Source organism: Perissodus microlepis, chromosome 9 (assembly GCF_051167445.1).
Source record: "Perissodus microlepis isolate ML-2025 ecotype Zambia chromosome 9, ASM5116744v1, whole genome shotgun sequence".
Taxonomy (NCBI): Eukaryota; Metazoa; Chordata; class Actinopteri; order Cichliformes; family Cichlidae; genus Perissodus; species Perissodus microlepis.
In genome coordinates, this window is record NC_140469.1 from 24,912,669 (window position 1) to 24,936,015 (window position 23,347).

Sequence of the window (23,347 nt, forward strand, 5' to 3'; positions counted from 1 at the left end):
AACTGGGTTTTGTGTATCGTACCTTGTCTGCATCCATGCCCCCATTTTAACTCATAATCTTTGAATAATAATGTAATTTTCTTGGTCACCTACTATTCACACTATATGTAGTATCACCCAAAAATGTGAAGTGCCATGCTGCTGTTTAAAAAAAACCATTGCTCTGTGGTCCACGGCATAAGAGGTTAACAGCAATATAGGATTGCTTCTTATTGATATAACAGCAATACTTCATCTGAAGAGGAGTATCATGTTTACAGCTGGTCCGCCATTTACATCAAGGCTATAAAGAGAATTCAAATGATTACAAGCAGGACAGTTGCTTGAGTGTAATGTCATGAAATGAGATACCTGTTCAGAGAGACAACCTAGGATTAGTCCACTGCCTAAGGCTAATACCAATCTTCTTTCAACAGTACAAAACCATGTGTTTATAGTGCATACAAATGTGCTAAGCAGTTGCATTGCCTCAGGTTACTTCATAAGCGTAGAGACAAAATAACCAGCCGTCTGATGCCAAAAAATTCAGATTCACTAGGCTCACAATCTACACTGCAGTTGTTTTTTGTGTTTGTGTTTATCTACAATTCTAGTATCAGGATAAGACAAGAGTCTATTTGAAATGTTGCAGGGCATCTATAAAACATGATGTTGTACAGCACCATGGAAAAACCCTTTAGACACTGAGAATATAAAGAACATAGAGAAATTATAATTTTCTTGGAAAGAGACAGACATTCTTGCATTTTTAAAGTGGCATTGAGTGATAGTTCTCCAGGCTTTCTAAAGGTCTTCCAAGGCCTTTTTTGGACACTGGTAGCTTTTTCACTCTTTGCTTATTTTCTTTTATTTGTTTATTTTTACACAGGACATGAGAGACGCATCTGCCCCTGAAGATGATCCACGTACTGTTTACTGAAACCTCATCATATGACTCAGTATCACAGCAAAATGTGTAATAAACAAGCTGGTCCACTGTGTCCATTTGACGCTTTGCCTCTCCAAACCGTCAAATGGACACACATGCTGAAATTACAAGCACGGGGAGATGATATATTCAAAGCCAGGAAGTCAGTAGTGAGCAAAAAAAAATATTAAATGCATACCAGGGTCCTTAATCATCAGAATTGATTACGCTATGCGACTAACATGTATGCACATGTAAATGTGTTAATAATTTCTGCTTAAATGTTCTCCCCATGATTATTTTCATGCTGGCTTGAAATAAAATATTCCCCTCAGCTGTTACTGCAACTTCTGCACGCGTGTACATTTCAAGTTTTGGAGAGCTAAAGCGTGAAATGGACACGGTGGACCAGCGCATCTATTACACGCTTTGTCATGATATCAGGTTAAATCAGATATGGTCTTGAGGTCTTGATTGTTACTAAAGGGAAACAGGGAGAAAAGGCTGGGGTGTGCCAGATTACACTAAACTACACCAGAAATCCCACCAATGGGTCTTATGGGGTGATGAATGCAAATTTGAAAATTTTGGTTCAAACTATTAATATATACAGAGGGAGTCAGGAGACTATAATAGTGAGTGTCTGAGGCCATGTGTAAAACATAGTGGGGGATCTGTCATGATTTGGGGGTGCATTTCAGACAGTGGTGAATTGATGGAATTTTGACACAGAGAAGTACCATCAGATTTGGATCCACCATGGAATACCATCTGCAGAGCATCTGACAATGGTAATAGTTTCATTTTTTAGCATGACAATGATCCCAAACACAATACTAGCACAGTAAAAGCATATCTGGATGCAAAAATAAATATAAAATAAATATCAATAGAACACTATTGACCATGGAGTCTCCCCAGAGCCCAAATCTCAACATAGAATGGAATAAAAGGCAACCAAATTCCAGAGAAAAGCTTTGAAATGTCCTTTAACAGTGTTAGATAACTATTCCTCAAGACTACTTAAATACATTAAAAGAAAGCCTGGCTAATAGTTCAGCAGACTCTATTGAAGAATAAGGGTGGTCATACCAAATATTGACTTTCAAGCTCAGAATTGTAAAAACTCTGCTTTTGCCTTATGTACTGTGTACCTTGGATGTTTACACTATACATGTTATGATACATAACTCCACTTATTTCCAATTTTCCCAAAAGATATGATTAAATGAGGGGTTGCTCGAGACTTACGGACTGTAAGTCTTCTAAATAATGCGCAGTTTTTAACATTTCACACGTGGTGCTTAAAGATACTATCCATGGGCTACATCACTTGTTATGCTTTATTCCCAGCTGATTTTGCTTGGCAAACTGAAAAAAAGTCTAACTAAAGTCTAAAAGTCAACTAAACTAATATAGTTACTGTAGGTGCCAAGTAGCTGGAAGACAGATGTAGATTAAAAATAAAAACAAAATATAAAAAACTTTAAATGACTTCACAACTATCCAGTGTTTAAGTACTTCCCTTCTTCTGAAATGTCTATAATTCTTACAGCAGATTGTATATGTTGGTAAATGTAATAAGAGTATCTCACCTGACATGACTGTTCCTGCTGTCAGGATCTCGAGCTGTTACAGCCCCCACCTCCGTGCCACTTGGTGAGTTTTCATAAACATCCATGATATAATAATCCATAGAAAACACAGGGGCTTCGTCCACATCCCCAACTGTAATTTTAAGGGTGGCAGTGTCTTTGAAAGAGCCAAGATAGGAAAAACGAGGATCCACATGTGTATTCACCCCCTCGATGTTGAGCGTGTAGGTCTTCTTCCTCTCGAAGTTCAGAGGCTGTTGGGGAAAAAGCCCCACAGGGGCCACATGATTAGCATGCTCATAGTACAATTAATTTAATCGCACCCACTATTTCTTTTTCTTTTTTTTTCGTTTTTTAAAACGGGGTAGTGAGGAATTTATATCTGTGGTCAGGGCCTAGTGTGTATGGGAGTAGGCGTGCCCCCAGTTTTTAGCCACATAAAAAGAGACTAAAGTATTATGGCTTAATCTTGCCATCATTTCTATCAAGAAAGTGAGACTGTTATAGCAGAAGGGATTATTTTACCTCACAGACCAAAGGAGTTTCTAGTTTATTGCTTCCTCAGTTGGTTGTTTTCTGCTGGGTAAAATAACCATCTAGTGGTTTTGAAGAGATTCATATAACAGCTTCATTTACCTGCTGGTAAATAGTACAAGCCCACTTTAAAAAATCCTAAAGCTGACCCATTAATTCCAAACAACAACACGCTTTCTGGACCAACTCCACAAACACAACTGTGTGTACTTTGTGGTGAAATTAGTGCATAAATCAATTGTCCCTATATGCTATTACAACACTGCATGTGATAGATCTGTGATATAAGGATTTTATCCTAATGGTCTATGTTCCAACGACATTTTAAGCAAATGTTCCAAGCACTAAAGTGAGAATGCACTTACCTTTTTTAGGCTGATGATTCCTTCCCTCGTGTCTCTGTCTGCAGAAATTGAGAACATGTTGGCCCCCTCCGAATTGATGATGCTGTACCGAATGTCCGCATTGACGCCAAGGTCCTCATCATTGGCTTTGATCTTTCCTACAGGTTTCCCTACTTGAGCTGATTCAGGAACGTAGAGCTGGTAGTTTTCTGTGGATAAACATTGATACGTATCCATTTAGAGACAGCAGAACAATTTTAAACACATAATCTGCCTCCTCTGCCTCATACACTTGTCTGAGTATTCTCCTAAAAGGCCTTAGCTAAGCAATTCTAATGTGTAACCACTTGTTCCTCGGGGAATGTAATTAAAAATATTTTGCTGTGTTTCAATTGTCATTAAATGAGAAACTTAGGTTGATAGCGCTGCAGTGGAGCACATCAAACTCAGAGGCAGATGATTATTCAGAAAATGTTGATGGTCTTGAAATAGTTTTTTTTTTTCATTGCAGCACAAATGGAAAAAACTCAGAGCCGAGGGGGATTATACTTGATGAGGCACTTCCAAAGACAAAGAATCACAACTTTGTCATTACTTAAATTTATCATTATAATTGAGAAAATTCAGACTGCAAAACACAGGGTTTTGATGAAATGCTCATTTAATTTAAACAGCTAATTATGGAAAATTTGACTCCAATGTGAGGATACACAGTTACAAAACAAGTACCATTCATCACAGCTGACTGCTGAGTTGGTGAAATTTACAGTATGAAATGACAATATATGCTGCAGAAAAACAGCCCCATGTTTCCTGTGCAAACGCATTAGGACTTTTAGAAACGCCTTCCCTTTAACGTAACACACTTAAAATACAGTGGAAACTTCCTCTTATAAATGCCTCTTTATTGTAACTGCCTCAGGCAGGTGTGTTGTAAGTGTTCTGCCCAAGGCCAAGCCTGCATGGTCATGCAATGCAGCAGAAGCTAATGTATTCAGATAAGCAAACTAAGATGTCAACATTGGCACTGGTTATTTAACTACTGTACATTCACCTTGTGGCTAGTTTGCCAGGTTAAAATGCGCTGCCATCCAATCTCCTAAACGGAATTGCATGATATTCCAGCACAAATGCAATTGGAGGAGGTCAGTTCTGCAGCATAATAATTTACTATAATGCCCCTTAAAATAGTACTAAACTTTGTTAGGTCAAACATCATCTTCAGGTGCATTGTACATACTCTGGGGAAACTTGGGCGGGTTGTCATTGACATCTGTCAGTGTGATGTTGATGGTGGTGGAACCAGAGAGGCCTCCAACTTGACCTGCCATGTCTTTGGCTTGGATGACAACAGTGTAATGTTCCCTGGCTTCTCGATCCATGTTAGCTAAGGCAGTCCTGATGATTCCTGTGCAACATTTGAGAGGGAAAAAATAAACACAAAACATAAACTAGGTTAATAACTTTGCAGTTAAAAACTAATAAATAAAAAACATGTTATCTAGAGAACAGACAGAATATACTTTTTTCACTGTTACATTGCTATATTTTTTTCTTACCAACACCTCTTTAGTACCACTGACACAGCGCTGTGTCACTATTCTTCTTAAAGGCTAACACTATAATACCGCGCCTCTTTATCTTTGATTTTCCTCACCTCTCACTGTCAAGGTTATTCATTATGTTATAAGAAATGACTATGCAACCTTGGATTAAGGCAGAATGCAACTTTCTGGGGGACCCAATTTGTCACATTTATTACTACAATAACACAGCAAACACTGCCATGAACTTTCACAATGCTAACTCGGTGATATATGACCAGAACTCTTCCCACTATTAGAAACTGTGCACAGGTGAATCACAGCACAATAACAAGCTAAAAAGATGGAAGCAGTATTAGCTTCCTGTGTTGCCATTAGTAGGTGATTTATTGAATGTAATAGGTTCATGGGAATGTGTTTGTGTGTGTGTTTGACTGCAACTGTATCTTATTTGTTAGCCTATATAGCTTTGTGTGCGTGTATGTCTATATCTGTGCTCGGGGCTTAATTCGCCATCTTTGTTCCTGAAACCACAGCAGCACATGGAGCCTGATCTAATATGTTCTGTTACATGAGCGTTGATTGTAAATTGTGCTTTTCCCCACAGCAGAGACCCTCTGGCAACCACTGAACTCGTGTTCTTTTGAACTTCTGAACCCTGCCATAATTCACAGGGGTTGTCCCGGTGCAGTGCAGTGACACCTGCAGGTTGGTGTTGATCACAGGGTGAAATCCACATTGCTGCTGTCGATTCCTGTTGTGATTCAACAATCAACATGAGAGAATTAATCGAGGCATTTCTAAGGTCTCGGAAAAACCTAAACTGGCTTTTTACAGGTTTCCCATCAACTGTGTTGCATGATAAATCCACGTTTTTCTCATTGTTTGGCTATTTTATTCATTTCTATATGAAGTTGCCCTGACATAAGGGGGTTGTGTGTCCCACACCTGCTGCTTACATTCTACAAAAAATCAAATCAACTTCATGAGCCCATTTAAAAAACATCCCTTTTGTATCTTAATTTTGCTCTATTATAAGGTCACCTTCTTTACAGTTATCTTCAAACTTGAACTCACAAAAGAGAATTACAGTATTGTATTTCTATCATAGGAAGACTAAGTTTAGATATTATTATATTTGATGTAAAACACTTGCATTTGGACGATTTAACAGGGGTTAAACTGTGATATGTGAGCAGTGGGATGGGGGCTGTGTCACAGTATAGTGAATTGTTTTCATTACTGGGTCAACTGTCTGTCTGTTGCCCCCCCCCCCCCTTTTTTTTTTTTTTTTTTTTTAAATTCACAGAGTGGTTAGATCAATTTCATGCATCCAGCCGTGCCACTACTGCAAGCAAGCTGCTTTTAAGCAGCAAAACTAAACTATCTGCAATAATCCACTTGATATGGTAGAGGAAAAAAATGTGATGATTCTCCAGGGGAAACAATATTTGGATTTAGCTGAAATTAAAAATGTAACTCTAGTGCCATTGGATTCATCCTGAGTGGGAGTTTTGTTCAGAATGATTTCACTGCAGAAACTGTGAGTCTGAAGCAGTGAAGCAATTTGCTATAGAGAGAGAGGGATGTAATAAGGCTACATAAGATCACAATGGAAAGTCAGAATATTAAAATAATAAAAGAAATTACTACTCCTGTGTTATGTTCATAAAATGCTCACAGCACCTATTGCAATATGGGGACAGTATAGATGCTGTTGCTGCAGGTGTGTGATGCTATAGCTCTTTAATGAAGTGGAGGAAAATACAGCATTTTACATTTGATTATTCGCTGCTACACAATGTCTGAAAGCTGATTTTATACCGCTTTCTAAAAAGAGTGATGTTGACGTGTGAATGGGTGAACAGCGTGAAGAAGAAGCAGCTTAGGTGCTATTTGGATATCAGGAGAAGTTAATGTAATAATGTATAGTCACACAAAATTACTAAAGACAAACTCCAATCACAGACTGACTTTTCATAGTCAGGTTTAAGGTTTACAGTTTTTGTGGCATCATCATTTGTGGCATTTTCTGTTGTGCCATACAAAGTATTAAAAATGCAGACTATATCACACTTTCACAAAAACGTGTCATTAATGTGAATGGTAAACCTTGATCCTGGTTAGGGTCCAAGTAAGTTATCACCATCTGATTTGTGTTCTAAACTCAGCATTTAAAAAAAATTGAGTTAAGTGAATTAAGGCAGGGCTATGATTTCCAAAATTCCCCAAAAGAGGCAGCTATATACCTGAGTTATACGATGGGCCATTTTCCTCTTTCTTTTCTCCTGGACTATAGACAGAAACTAATCCACTTGCCTCAGGCTGAATAATCATTAAAAGTGGGTCAAGGAGTAAGGCAGCCAATAGTATTAAGATCCAGGGGATCTTAGGTTAAACATCACCTGTCACACAGAGCAGTGGCTGAAGTCCCACAGAGTGCTAGTGAACTGGGATTCATTAGTAGTGAATCAACAAAAGCCTTGCCACACTTTAAATATCAAGACCAGAGTGGACAAGTACTATCTAAATATAAAGGCAGGCTTTATGAGGAAAAGGAATTTACTAAAAAAGGCATCCAGGATTTCCCCCAATGTGACTGTGTAATCTTAATGCAAGCTTTAACCTCCTAGGACCTGGCGTCAACATATGTGGACATCACATTTTGGGATGTCTAGACCAAAATAATACATTTTGTTCCACAAGGGCCTGATATCCAGTTACGAGGACATTATACTGCCACTGTTCTACTGAAATTTAAAACGAATGTCCTCCTATGTGGATCTCATTTCTCTCAGAAACAAAAATCAGGTAAAAAAAAAAAAAAAAAAAAAAAAAAAATCTGGAAATTCTTTGTTTTTACATTCATCAGGTCCCAACGTGCCCAAATATCAAAGAGAAATTAAAAATGCATGCCATGAAAGAGTTCGGGTCTTAGGAGGTTAAATATGTAAACTTAAACCATGAGCTGTGAATATAACTCTTACCACTCTTTATAAACTCTGACCTATGGATTCCTCTTGTTCACATTTGCCTCATGGCTCATTCTTACAGATTTTCTATAAAGAGGCCAGGGTCACTTACCTGTTTTTTAATAGACTATAATAATAAGTATTATTATTTTTTAAAAGTCACAATATTTAAACTGGACTCAAACTCAGGCCTCAGAGAAACGTGGGTGGTTAATGCGAAACAAAGTAAACCTACATTTAAGCAGTTTTTTGGTGACATGCTTTTAAGCATAATAATAATGGATTGCACTTATATAGCGCTTTTCGAGACCCCCAAAGCGCTTTACAACTCCGCTATTCATTCACTCTCACATTCACACACTGGTGGAGGCAGCTACAGTTGTAGCCACAGCTTCCCTGGGACAGACTGACAGAAGCGAGGCTGCCATATCGCGCCATCGGCCCCTCTGGCCATCACCAGTAGGCGGTAGGGTGAAGTGTCTTGCCCAAGGACACAACAACCAAGACAGACAGAGCTGGGGATCGAACCGGCAACCTTCCAGTTACAAGATGAGCTTCCCAACCCCCTGAACCATGGTCGCCCGTGGTATTCTGCCATTTGCAGTCGTTGGAAGATGGCTGTGAAATTTAAACAATTCTCACGTTTCAATGTATGCCAAGAAAGAACACCCCATACCATTAAACTGCCAGTGTTGGCAATCTGAGCCATTGATACACTGATTTATTGATACCCTATCATCTGATTATTGCAGCATAAATTGACACTCATTAGACCAGGCAACATTTTTCCAAACTTCTATTGTCCAACTTTGGTGAGCCTATGAGAATTTCCTGTGCTAAGCTAACAGGTTTGGACATATTTAGCATTCAGAAATGCTCTTCTGCATACCTTGGTTGTAATAAGTTGTTATTTGATTTACTCTTGACTTCCTATATGCCTGAAGCCAATCTCCTCTGACCTCAGGCATCAACAAGGCATTTTGCCCAGCAAACTGCCACTAACTGGATGTTTTGTCTTTTTTGTCTTGCAGGTAAGTCCCAGTAGAACAGCAGTTTCAGGCCAGTCTGTCTGGCACCAACAACTATGTAACACTCAAAGTCACTTAAATCACCTATCTTCCCCATTCTGATGCTGGGTCATCTGGACCATACCTACATGCATCAGTGCATTGAGTTGTTACCATGTTACCAAGTGATTAGATATCTGAGTCAACGAGCAGTCATTGCACATAATTAATAACCATTCTATGGAATGTTTAAAATGGGCATATGTTTTACATTATTATTATTATAAAATAATAAAAAAGACATTAAATAATTAAATATAATAACTAACATATTTCAGATATAAAATATATTATCAGAGAGGGTAAAAACACAATGTTTGTCTTTTAAGCCTCTCCAGGAGATGAAAATACTCCAGATTTTCATTGAAAAGCTTTCATTAGAGCACAAGCATTTTATTCTTGTCACAGTGTTCTTTTCAAATGCCAGATCTCAGCATGGCTCTGCTGCTTTTCTTAGTTTTAAAACTAATCAAAGTGCTTGCAGCCATTTTCATGTAATGATGCGAGCTTTGCAAACTCTATTGGAAGGCCTTTGTTATTAACTGCAGTCTTGGCATTACTTAACCTGGGGTCCTTGAGACACACAGACCTTGGCAAGTGGCCATGCTTTCCATTAAAACCACACCAAGACAGACGATCTGACCTTTCAAGTCTCTTATTACCCCTTTACTCATGAGGGTGCATCGCTCCTCAGCAATATTTCACGGCAGTGGTTTTAGGAACAATGAGCAAACACGAAAGTATGAGGTTTTCTTCTTTTACTATGGGAATTCCACTGGTATTCACAATAATGAGGATGGACAACTATCAGACATTTAAAATCAAACAAGCAAATGACATAACACCTCCTGCAACGTGTGACCGTTCTTTCACAGCTGTTGCAATGCATTTATTGTAGTAATGTACAATCAGCAAACTGCATTCAGTATTAAATAAAAGTTCTTTAACAATACAGAAAAGGCGATGAGGGTATTCTTCAGAAAGTGCAAGTACCTGAAAGGTATGTCAGTACTTTGACACAAAGATCGCACCCCTGAACTCCCTATCCTGACCATTTCTGAGCTGTAATACCTCAGAAAGTCTCTGCTAAATCTCAGTGGAGCTCGTCAGTTAATTTAGAAAATAATTGAGAAAGAGCTGACTTCCTTCAACCTAGGCCCATTTGACACAGTGAGGTGGTTAGCCTTTTCCTCAACCTCCCCAGTCTATTAGAGTTGATACCATCATACTATCCACCTCTTTGTCTGGCTGGAAACTTCTAAAGGAGGACAATCTCCTGGGTGAACAAAACGGATTATAGGAGATTACTAAAGCGCTCTTCAATCTCCAGCTTCAGGAATCTTGGTTTTTTGCCCTTCCAATACGATGTTATCCCTGTGTGTCTGAACTCGAAGAGCATTTCCCGGAAAAAAAAGGTAGATAGCTTCAGCAAAAGCCGCTTGAATAATCAAAGATATCGCACAAAAACACGGCTTCTTGTTACTTTACAAACTTTTCTCTCTGTTTATATATATCAGTCCATCTATCTAACTGTGAAAAACTGATTGGGCTGCTCAAGCCTACACCACAAATGACTTTCCCTGATTCAAGAGGTAAGACTTAATCCATTAACGGTGAAAATGTCTTGATCTGTGTCAGCTCCATCAGTAAACTCGAACAGTCACAAATCCCAGATCAGCAGAGAAATTAGCCTATTTAAGATGCAAAGGGGACTTAGTGGGCCTGTACTGTGGTTTGTCTTTCTCTCTCTCTCTGTGTGTGTGTGTGTGTGTGTGTGTGTGTGTGTGTGTGTGTGTGTGTGTGAGGGGAGATATAAAAGTGAAGAAGGGTTAAGGGGCAAGACTCAAAAGGAACCACTTTGATGTCTCTGTGACAGATGCACTGTAGTAAAAACAGGAGTTACAACCCAACCACAGCATTAAAAGGATAAATGCTGTCACCATCTTTTGCTGACTTTTTGCTTACTAAATTTGCTGGCTTGCAGTTTTGTGATTTCCAAACCATGCAATCAAGCAAATCCATTGCAGTGAATGTTCTTAACAGAGATAGCAAGTCACTAAGCTTCCCACATCAGACTATCAATATTTCTTAAAAAGTTCAACAGCACTCGGATAAAAAGGGACAGAGCCATCACAGAGAAATATGTGTCAGATGCACACCCGTGCAGCATGTTGGGCTCTTTCTCTGCAGTGATTAACATTGACTCAGCAGAAAGCGGTTCAGTCTGTCTGTCTAATTCTCTGTTGTCCTTGTGCTTCATCTCTTCTGTTTGACCCAAATCCCCAGACAAGTCACAACAAACGCAGCAGGTAGGGGTTTCCAGGTCCTTCCTCAAAGGGCACCTTGACATGATTTGTGACTCGTATTGGAAACTTTTAACCGCCAAATGTTTTTAAAATGTTAGTTTTACAGATGTCCATATAATGCATCACTTCTGTAAATGTTATCTAACTCTATAGCCTTCAGCAGATAGTCCAGTGTCAAGGCTGGAATTAAGATAAAACATCTAGCCTGCCTTTGCTCAAGGGTAAAATCCACTTACCGGCAACTGTAAAGTTCAGTTATTAATATGGTACTCTCCAGAAAAAGTGTAGGCGACAAGCAGAGACAGCATGAAAGCTGCTGTAGTTTGAAGTGGAAAAGAGGAAAGAAGAAAATAATAAGAATAATCCAGTGAATTGGTGAGTTTAAAAGTGCCGGTAGACAATTTGCATGTTTCCCCCTGCAGAAGTTGTAGTCGTCTCATTTACCTCTTGGCAACAATTTAATATGTTAAGAAAAATGTCAAATATCAAAGCACTTCTTTTTTGTTAAATCCATTTCTAGGAAAATGCTATATACAATAATTCCATGCGCAAAAAAAAAAAAAATTGCATTGTTTTAAGAGTGTTGAAGTTAGCAACACACGGGGTAATCACTGATAAGCTTGTGTACACTTCTAGTATATGTGATGCTGTTGTAGCGTGCAGCTGCAGAGTCTCTGTGCATCAATTTCTGACAAGTGAATAATATAACACACCTCTAAATTACATTTGCTTTGTATAATACCAGGGACACCGTGTACATTTGGCTCTGCATAAATACTATTTACATTATTCGCACATTTATTGGCAAAGTTTAAGCTAGCATGCAATCATATTTCTAGCAGCAGTCTGTTTAAAATGCACATTTGGTAGCAATGTCAGTGTTACTTTAATATACATACATATACGTCTTTTGATTATCTGTGAAACTGTTGTTTAAGACAATTCATAACATTTCTTGGAAATACTTGGTTTCACAGTAAATAATGTTAAAATCATGACAGTGTCCACGGGCTAATTCAGTCATTACCTTTTTTCTTTTTCTGCTTTAGCAATCTCCTCTTTACTTACTCTTTTATTAAACCGGTATCATCGTAATTAATTATATCAGTAAGACAGACTGCCGGGCACCTTTAACCATTAAATCTGGTTCTCCTGTTCTGATTCTTGAAGCTTAGAAGGACTTAATGAGCTTTATCCAGATGTCAGATCCTAAATATTACACATACTGGTGAATTGAAATGGTTGTGATAGAAATATTATTCTGTCAAACGCTGTCATTATCTGCCCTGACAAATCAGAGCATTTAAATTGCACATCATATCGCTAGAGTAGGCAAAAACCCTATTATGTTATATACAGTATGTGCCTGCATACAAATTTACTATTTTCTATGCAACATGGGAAAAATTACAAATGAAAACGGATTCTGTGGCCTCATTTTCTTTTTTTCTGCACACACTGTCCCCTCTGGCCTTCCATCATTACCAGTTGTATCAGTATTATTTATAGGCAAATTTACAACCTAGGAACTGTTCATTCTTTTACTTGAAGTACCTTCTCTTCTGTTTCTGCACTGCAGAGACTGTGGACCATATTTAGCTCCTTTTGTCAGGGTAAGTCCCAGCACAAAGGAACCTTTGAGTGACCCAAATGTACGGGCGCTTCAGCACATCTGTCTCATCAGTCTGTGACTGACCTTGAAATGACCAGTGTAAAACAGAATTGGACCACGGTTAGGTAAATATCTCAGATGTTTATTTGTGTTTTAATATCTGGTATGTAGGAAACTCTAGGAAGAACAAAACATCAGTTTGACACCACGTCCTTCACCAAATGCTTTGATATCTAGCTTATACTGGTTTCTTGATACAAATGTTTTATGTGTTGTATCCACAATTTTAAATGCATCACACTCTTAGAATCAGTGACCTACAGCTATAGCATTAAAAAGGTTAAAGAAAGCCTTTTTTCATATTATAACTATGTGTGTTAACCTTTTTAAAAATTGTGAAGTAGCAAACATGAATGTAAACCAATGTCAAGCTTGGCTGTTTCAGGAAGTGTTTAAAGCTTTATGGGATGTTATAAATTAAGCTAACACTTAATTTGCAGTTTCACTTTGGGCAGCCTGTCCAAAGTGTACCCCGCCTCTCACCCTCTGGTAGCTGGGATAGGCTCCAGCCCCTCCGTGACCCTAATAAGGTTAGGCGGAAACAAATGGATGGACTTAATTTGCAAATTAGATCAAGTAATCCTTTTTGAATAGCTGACAGATTTCTTTTTTCACTTGAAAAGCTTACATAAACTAAATAATACATCCAAGAATGGTTTGTTTGTTATTTGAGGGTTTTTTGGGAAATCCGAGTCCTAAAATATAAATGTTTTGGCAGTATATACATGATATTTCTGATTACTGAAAGGTATAAAGTACCCCACAGCAACAACCGCAGGTGCCCTTTAGTTTGATCAGGGACATTAAGGTAAAGTAATTTTATTTAATCAGACAGCTGCAAGGCATTAAAAATTACTTAATTGGATACACAAATGCTTCAGGAGCTGAAACAACAATTTTTGAATGCTTTGCTAAGACAACCTGTAATGTCAGCATTTTGAAAAGAGTAATGCACTGTAATTGTGGTCAATTTAGCATTTAACACAATTCATCCATCTCATAACACAAGTAGGGTTGGGATGATAATGTTAAAACCACTGTGCTCGGGAGAAAGCACAGGTAAAACTGTTCACTTTGTTTCTTAGTGAGGATTTGGGTCAAGTCTGAGAAAATCCTTTGGGTATTCCCTCAATGCCATATGTGCAGGCCAAATGCTATTATTCCCCTGTCCTTAAGTGATCTTTCTGTCTACCTCATGAGTCTTGTAAAATCTATCACTGCTGCATCAGGCCACCAGACCAAGGTCAAATGGGAAGAGGTGCGTGTGTGTATGTGTGTGTCTGTTTGTCTTTGTCTGTGTGTTCTTGTAATCTTGCTACTAATATGTGTGTTTCCCATGACAGCGTCTCTGCAGTTTAAGCATAGTGGGAGCCAGGTACATGAGGCTAGGAGAGGGTGTAAGCAATCGAATGCACTGTGAGACAGATGCAGAAGCAGCTTCATTTCTCCATTGTGGCACTCAAACGTGGCAGCATGCCAACTCCAACAGCTTTAAGACTTGGACTTGGCATATTAAAGACCACATGCAAGAGTAACCTGCACATTTTCCACTGACCGCTGAAGGCCCTTGTCCTAATTTGAGGGAGGAGTGCGGTTTGCTAGTGGCAAAAACAAAAGCCAACTCGTATAAATATGTGTAGGTGGAACAGCGCTGTGCAGAGTGTGCAGCTGGAAAAGCCTTCGATCGCATCCCCCCCTCCTCCTCTGCACCCCATGCTGAATTACAATGAAGACAAGATGCCTAGTCAGCTCAAGCAAAACAAGCCATCTGATGTGTCAAAAACACTCTGCATATGGAAAAAGGAAAAGGAAATCACTGGTGATTAATCATTGTTATGCCTCCAAGCTGGCGGCAATCGTGCCCAAAGAGAGCTTTTTTTTTGTACACTTGTCCATACATATGTTGATCTGTACATCCCATTTTCGTGAACATGTTGTCTCAGGAATGGCTAAGAGAAAATCCTTATGCTTATGCCCATGTGGACTCGAGGGTGAAATAATTATAGGTAAAGTTCACTGTGATCCCATCAAATGTTATTTTGGTGGCAAATAATGTCACAATTTTACAAAAGCTGTGACAAAATTTCAAAATCGCAAAAGTTAGTTCTGTAGACATATGAATTTAAAGTGCCAGTGTCTATCTGGCAGAGGCATACCTCAAAAACGTGACTTAAATAGAAAGCTACAAATCCAGTAGCTGGGAGGATAAAATATGCTACATTGCACGAGAGAGCCAATTTTCATTCAAAAATCGGCATTGCTTCTGAATCACCACACCCTTGTGAAATTGCTCCATCAATCCCTACTGCCTTTTCCCTCGAGGCAAATCCAAAATATTCAGCAATTTATTTGTGTTGCTAATTCAGCAAAGAATTCATGTTTTACATGGGCGGTATGGTCTCAAAGGGACCAATACTTGTTCCAGACAGCAATGAATCAATTCCTACAAGTAGAGTGTTGTTCATGTTAACCAACAGCAGCAGGAGCAACAGAGGCAAGCGTGCAAAACGTCAGACATGTATGCACATGCACAGTCCTCCGTGCTTTTTTACATTATATAAAAGTTATATATGTCTTGCACTTTAGATGCTTTATTAACATTTAATAGATTCTATTAGCCTCCCTGGACAAAAAATAGACTTTAAAAAACACTGAGCGCTGCCTGCTGTGCGGCCCCCACCAACCCCTTTCAAAAAAGGTAAGAAACAATGGCTTCTGAAGGCATCTCAACAAATGCCCCCTTTGACCCCTGAGGAGTCAGTTATTGCTCACAAAAAGTGGATCGCATGCTCAACAATACAGCAGCTGCACTGTATGAGCAGTCCATAACTCTGCTGTGGCTGCTTTAGCTTTTACGATATGAGACGTGCTGCAATAACAGAACAGGACGTTCCACTGTGAGAAGCAAAGACTTCACAGCATGACGCACACATCATTTTAGGACATCGACATCAAAGTTATACCTCCCATTTATAACTCATTGTTACCATGCTTTCAAGAGCATGGATGCATTATTGTCCCAAGCATGCAGTTATGCCATACCTGTTTTGGGGTCAACAGAGAAATATGGCTGTCCTTGTAGGATACTGTAGACTATTCTGGCACTGTTTCCATAGGTGGGGTCGTCCGCATCGGTTGCTGTGACTTGCAACACAGATGTGCCTTAAAAAACAAACAAACAAACAAACAAACAAAAACCCAGCACATTATTCTTGTTGTTTCTTTAAAAGGTTTACAAATGTTAATGCAATTATGAGTTATGGCTACTTTCAGCTGCTTCTTTGCCACAAGACGTCACCACAGCGGGCAGCTCCACGTTTGATTTGGCAGTTTTATCCTTGATGACCTTCTTGCCACAACCCAAGCTATAACTGTGCAATTGTTTTTTTTTAACAAATAGATTCATGTAAAAAAAAAAAAAAATTTCCATGCAAAATAATAATAATAGTAATTTGAATATGGGATAACAGTGCTAGATTCAGAATGATATTTAAAATGCTGGGCATCTCTTAACTTATCCAATGAGCTGAGGTGCAACTAAAACTACATTTCATATTAACAGCTGCCCTCTGCGCAAAACCATCTTTCTAAAAAAAATAAATAAATTCTGAACTATTGTTGCAATAAATAAATAAATGAAACTAAATTTAAAAAAATCTTGCCTGCAGAATGTCATGAGCTATGTCATGTCATGTAAAAAGATCATTTGTGTTTCCGATTATGCTTGAATGTAAAAAATAGATTTTTTTTTTTTGTTATTTAGAAATTAAACACTTGGAGTGTTACTCATTACAAGGTTCATTAACTCGTTATAATTACTTGATGAGTAGACTGTAATTGGACTACAGGCTAAAACATTATATATGTACATGTGTATTTAGAGGTAGATCTAGAGGCATGCAGATAGATAAAGTATAAATATGTTAAGGCCTTCTGGACACTTGCTTTCTTGTGCTCCTTAGAGAATTAAACTATATTAAACAAGAAAACTGAAAAAGGGAAACTCACTCTACTGTGTCCCACCAAATATGATTTATTTTTTCCTTGGAATCCTGCTGGAGCAGAGGAAAATGCCAGCCATAATGACGCGTGTACCTCACAGTATGCTTGTGTACTCTCAGCCTCGTAGCGGAAATTGTGCCGGGAATTATTTGGACTTCATCACCTCTGGGATTGCTCTGGAAACTCAACTGGTTCTAAATCATCTGTCAATTAAAACTTATTAGAACATGATTTAACTGACAGACCTTAGCTTGTTCCGTGTTACAGGCATAAGCAACGTCTCTATAAATCGTAGCAGAAACGACAAAACAGCTTTACTCTGCTTTCTATTTGGTGTTTGCGTGTATGTGTGCGGGTATTGTTTTGCTGTAATATCCCAGTAGAGACTTTAAACTGACTGCAAACGGAGCCATGCAGACAGGACCAGACTGTGTTTTTTGAGGGTAAAGACTTCATTTCAGGATTACGTTTAGAATTAATGTTCAGGTTAGATTCTAATTTATGGTGGTTAAGGTAGGGTTAAGGGGCTAAAGGCTGCGTTATATGAGGGAGTGTCCCCACAGGGATAGCATATATAATGTTTTTGTGTGTACGGCTGCTGGAAGAGGCGGTAACGGGTTTGTGTTAACGCATATTCTGGGTGATAATGCACTCATTATGCTGCCCTAATACACTGTACAGTGTGCTTGGCTTTGCTCACAACGCACTTCAACTCAAGTACTCAGTGTATATATGTACCGTATATTTACAGTTATTAACTTGATGAGTGCTACATTAAAAGGTCTGATTGTACTCAGCAGAAAATGAACACTTAAATCTCATTTCTAAAAGAACAGAGAAGTTAAATGGAAATCTGTTTTTTTTTTCAGGACTTTTAAGGTCACTGTACCTTCATTTCATGTTGCAGTCTTCCTAGGGATTAACACTTTTACACCACAAATAGCTGGTGGCTGCTTGACCATCATGTCTTACACAACCACTCTAACTAAAGTGGAGGCTGGAAACTTTTACCAGCTGAACTATGGAGAACATTGCTTAAGCTAAACCCTGTTTACAATTTTTACATCTAATTTCATTACCTTATTTAAAGACTTTAGCAATATTTTTGTCAAGTCTCTTGTGTTTGCTTCTTTCCTAGTTTGGGATAAATTAACTTGAAATGTGAAAGCAAAAACAACATGTGCTACAAGTACATTAGAACAAAATGTATCTGTGCTTTCTGATAGATAACAGCATCTACTGGAAATAGCAAGAGATAAAAAAAAATAAGTCAAATGAGTGCAACCATTACATTTTATTATGCTCATTAAGAGTTTAAGACTTACCTGATTGTGAGATTCTGCTTAACATTCTTATCAATAACATTTATATTCCCAATAACACTCATTTAATCTAAACTATTCATTTAAACAGAGGGCTATCCAAGCCTTTGGGTTTTGAAACCACTAACTTTTCCCTTTAAAGAAAAGAGCAACTATAACTCCATCTCAAGTGGGAAAGATAAAGCAGGAAATTGATACTCCTTTCATCTTGTACTCAAAATATAACTGTTCAATTAAATAAAAGGAATGAAACAGTTGGACAACCTGATCAATTTAGACAGGAAAAAGAACATCACAACCAATTAGTTGCTATACTCCAAGACAGCCCTTTCCCACACTTGGGAGCTCCAGTATTGACAAATGCAGGGGGATTAGTGCTTTAGAGTGTGATGACAGTTGATTGTTACAGCCGATTTGATGCTGCAGATGCCAAACCAAAGAGGAATTACTTTAATGGACATGAGCAAAAGAGGGGGTGGGGGGAAAAAAGGCTAATTATTTTCCTCTTCACAGTCCTTGATTTCCTCCCTTGGGTCATCAATGGTGATTGATTCTTATTGTGTAACCGATGACGAAGTTTGCAGCGAACATGGAAACTTTAGAATAAGAAGTCTTGTTAGAACTAAACTAAGGATGCCAATACAGAAATTAGTGCTGTTTTCATTAACCTATAATGAATTCATTTGTGCTGACGATTACAGCAGCTGCTGAATTTTTTTAATCACGACCGTTTCATGTGGAGTTTAAGACATGTGTAAGAGGATGACTCTCCCTTTAATGTACCTGAAACTGGACCCAAACCCAATGATAGTCTGTAAACAAGGTATCACAGCATACAGTGCTAAAGCACACTTTCATGCGCCTGACACTTCTGAGAAAGAAATATACTGACTAGAAATATATGTTCATGAGGCCTGCCATGAATAATCATGAACACAACCAGGAAGATATTGACTGTTTATAAAGAGGGAGCGTACAGGTCTGCTGGGGTTTGCATATTTAATTTCTTTTATCACATTTCCGTCTCGCTCCTGCATGGAGCTGATGAAGTTATTAATTTTCTGTTTAAAGAATTTTCCAGTAACTCAGGATTCCTTTAGACAGATGGATAGAAATGGAATGTTTTCAACAAACTGTCAGCGCCAAGAATTTACTATCACATTGTATACGGAGTAAAATTGCTCTGACAGCAGTTTGGCTACCATTTGGACAACCTACATATTTTGAAAGAGTGTTGTGAAATATTAGAGTAACGTTTTTGAGCTATTGTGTCGTGAGGCAGAATCCACTGGACTGAGAAAATGGTGGCTATTGTTCACACAACCTAAAAACAGAAAAAGAGAGTAAAGAAATACTACATAGATGTTCGCCACAAGATGCTATGCGTATGAGACGCTGTCTCGGTGGAGGTGGATAGAGGCTTTACTTTTCTCCGTGATATGGAAGACTTCACTGTCTCAATGGCGGGGATTGCTGCAGAGCCACTATTGAGTGCTTTGTAAAGACCTGCCCACCAGGGACGGAAACCATCGCAGCAACCAGAAAACAAAGATGAGAAAGAGGACTTTGCTGGCTTACAGAACATCAAACATTCTGGAGAACATTATCGCAGAGGACAAACCAGAATGCTGCACAGGGTAATGACATATTTGATAGTGGTTCTTCACACTTATATCTTTAAATCCATCTTGTTGGAGCTTTGGGTTGTACTTTAGTGTGTAAAGTCAAAGATCTAACTGTAATTTATTGTTTTGTTTTACGTTTTTTTCTTTTTTTAAGATGATGGATTAAAAAGGATTATAAACATGAAGAAGATTTGAAAAGCAACAAAAGTTTTTCATCTCTCAAACCATTCAAATGGAGGCTTACTGCTATTGGCAATAGAGAACAATCACTTGAAGGTCCAGTATATTTTGAAGAGCTACTCACCCACTTCAGACATCTCAGGGACCGAAGCTACAAAGGGTCCATCTGGAAATTTGGGTGCATTGTCATTGATGTCTTGTACTTTGATGATGAATTCTGACTTTGGTTCCAGGGCCTCCTCTGTGTTACGGTCCAATGCTTGCGCATGGAGGACATAATGTGTTTTCCGCTCCCGATCCAAGCTCTTAGTGGCATGAATATCCCCTGTCACTTCATCGATGATAAATATAGTCCCAGCTCCTTCGCCGCTCAGAATGTACCTGACAGATCCATCACCTTTGTCTGAGTTTGAGTGAAGCTGGAATGAAAAACAGACAAAGTGTGTGTGAATATGGAGAAAAAACAGTGAAAAGTCAAATTTCTTCTTAACAACTGCAAAATACCTGCAAGATAAAATTACTAAGGCACACTTAAAGTCTGTTTTAAAGTCTGTTTTAAACTTTTCTCATTTTAATTACAACTTCATCATGAAATTAATTGGAATATCTGCAGATTTTGGTCTTAGTAACATGAAGGCTTTGGAGTCTTGGAAATGATCTGTAGATAAACTGATAAAATACTGTTGAAAAATATTAAAATTAGTATTAGAATTGTAACATCTAACTTGAAAATCCTATCTCTGGCTCGTGCTAAAGTAATGCATCCCTGGAGATTGAAGTTTTTGGGGGACAATCCTTCCAAAGCTGCTCTTTTTTCTCACCAGGGGAGAGAAGAAGAAGAAGAGGAAACCAAGCCACTTATTAAGCCATAACTGTTACCAAAGGGTTTAAGATTTTTATCCCCACAGCTCAGCAGGCTGTTAGATAGGAATAATATTTTACTATTTTACAGAATGTCAAAAGAAGGATACAATAGTATTAAGATTCAGATTTGAACAATTAAATTTTTTCATCTTTAAGCAATAAAAAAGCATCTGGTTTGAGGGAAGATTTAGTCTATGGAGACACATAGATGTAGGCACATATGCACTAAATAAATAATTTATATTAGTTGTAAAGACTAAACAGTAAGCAGCACAACACAAAAGGTGAAAGAACATAAACTCATACAAACTGATATTTTCAGTGGATCAGTGGAAAAGATTTATCACATTAACTATTTTCAGCTGAGAAGTAATAAATCACAGTCACAGTTCTGTTCAATGACAATTAGCAGCATCTGTCATAGCACTAAATTTTCACAGTCACCAACAGTTCCTAACAGAGGACCACAGAGGGTAAATCATAGACACGCTAAAGAAAAAAACATTAAAAAAAAATCAGTATTTATTAAAAAAAAATGCAAACACAGACAAGGAACAACCTGGGACTCGTTTGACTCATTTGATTTGCAGGGGTGCAGCAGCAGTGTTTCCAGGGAGACACAAGTCAAAGCCTTAGATGCCTAAACTAGTTTGTCAACAAATAACCTTCCCCACTGACATATCGAGTTTGGGCTCAGCGATATGCAACTTAAAAACACTGAATGCAATAAAGAATTTCCTCAGTGCTTTGTCAGCTTAAAAATATCAACCTTTTTGTCCTTGAGATGGATCAGACTCTCCCAAATTCAGTTTGACAAGGACCAAATGATGATAATGTACAGTATATGCAGTATTATAATACAAACCTAAACCAAATAAGATAGAAAACCCTCTGCATAGCACACACTCTCAAACCACAGCAATTAGACCCATTTCCTAGATGAGATAAAAAAGCAGTAAGGCTCTCATAGAAACACTGGAGCAACATTACTGTGAAGCAGTTGCTTTTGTATTAGCACAAGACATTAATGAGAACTTTAAACCAATGGAACATAACTGGTACAAGTATTTAGCTTTCTGGCTGTATCATTTTACAAAGTAAGAGTCACAAAGGCTTACAGGGAGTGCAGAATTATTAGGCAAGTTGTATTTTTGAGGATTAATTTTATTATTGAACAACAACCATGTTCTCAATGAACCCAAAAAACTCATTAATATCAAAGCTGAATGTTTTTGGAAGTAGTTTTTAGTTTTAGCTATTTTAGGGGGATATCTGTGTGTGCAGGTGACTATTACTGTGCATAATTATTAGGCAACTTAACAAAAAACAAATATATACCCATTTCGATTATTTATTTTTACCAGTGAAACCAATATAACATCTCCACATTCACAAATATACATTTCTGACATTCAAAAACAAAACAAAAACAAATCAGCGACCAATATAGCCACCTTTCTTTGCAAGGACACTCAAAAGCCTGCCATCCATGGATTCTGTCAGTGTTTTGATCTGTTCACCATCAACATTGCGTGCAGCAGCAACCACAGCCTCCCAGACACTGTTCAGAGAGGTGTACTGTTTTCCCTCCTTGTAAATCTCACATTTGATGATGGACCACAGGTTCTCAATGGGGTTCAGATCAGGTGAACAAGGAGGCCATGTCATTAGTTTTTCTTCTTTTATACCCTTTCTTGCCAGCCACGCTGTGGAGTACTTGGACGCGTGTGATGGAGCATTGTCCTGCATGAAAATCATGTTTTTCTTGAAGGATGCAGACTTCTTCCTGTACCACTGCTTGAAGAAGGTGTCTTCCAGTAACTGGCAGTAGGACTGGGAGTTGAGCTTGACTCCATCCTCAACCCGAAAAGGCCCCACAAGCTCATCTTTGATGATACCAGCCCAAACCAGTACTCCACCTCCACCTTGCTGGCGTCTAAGTCAAACTGGAGCTCTCTGCCCTTTACCAATCCAGCCACGGGCCCATCCATCTGGCCCATCAAGACTCACTCTCATTTCATCAGTCCATAAAACCTTAGAAAAATCAGTCTTGAGATATTTCTTGGCCCAGTCTTGACGTTTCAGCTTGTGTGTCTTGTTCAGTGGTGGTCGTCTTTCAGCCTTTCTTACCTTGGCCATGTCTCTGAGTATTGCACACCTTGTGCTTTTGGGCACTCCAGTGATGTTGCAGCTCTGAAATATGGCCAAACTGGTGGCAAGTGGCATCTTGGCAGCTGCACGCTTGACTTTTCTCAGTTCATGGGCAGTTATTTTGCGCCTTGGTTTTTCCACACGCTTCTTGCGACCCTGTTGACTATTTTGAATGAAACGCTTGATTGTTCGATGATCACGCTTCAGAAGCTTTGCAATTTTGAGACTGCTGCATCCCTCTGCAAGATATCTCACTATTTTT

At 38.5% G+C, this 23,347-nt stretch overlaps 1 protein-coding gene across 2 annotated transcripts in view; it reads right to left on the minus strand.

Annotated features, from left to right (window-relative positions):
* The window catches only part of LOC146380587 (cadherin-18), a 186,547-nt gene that overhangs the window by 33,352 nt on the left and 129,848 nt on the right, over positions 1-23,347 (minus strand). For both annotated transcript variants that reach the window (XM_084939783.1, XM_084939782.1), the window contains exons 3-7: positions 20,195-20,489; positions 15,984-16,103; positions 4,621-4,788; positions 3,402-3,589; positions 2,503-2,756 (exon numbers count right to left, since the gene is read on the minus strand). In XM_084939783.1, coding sequence (XP_084795909.1) covers positions 2,503-2,756; positions 3,402-3,589; positions 4,621-4,788; positions 15,984-16,103; positions 20,195-20,489 — 1,025 coding nt within the window. The remainder of the gene's footprint in view (positions 1-2,502; positions 2,757-3,401; positions 3,590-4,620; positions 4,789-15,983; positions 16,104-20,194; positions 20,490-23,347) is intronic.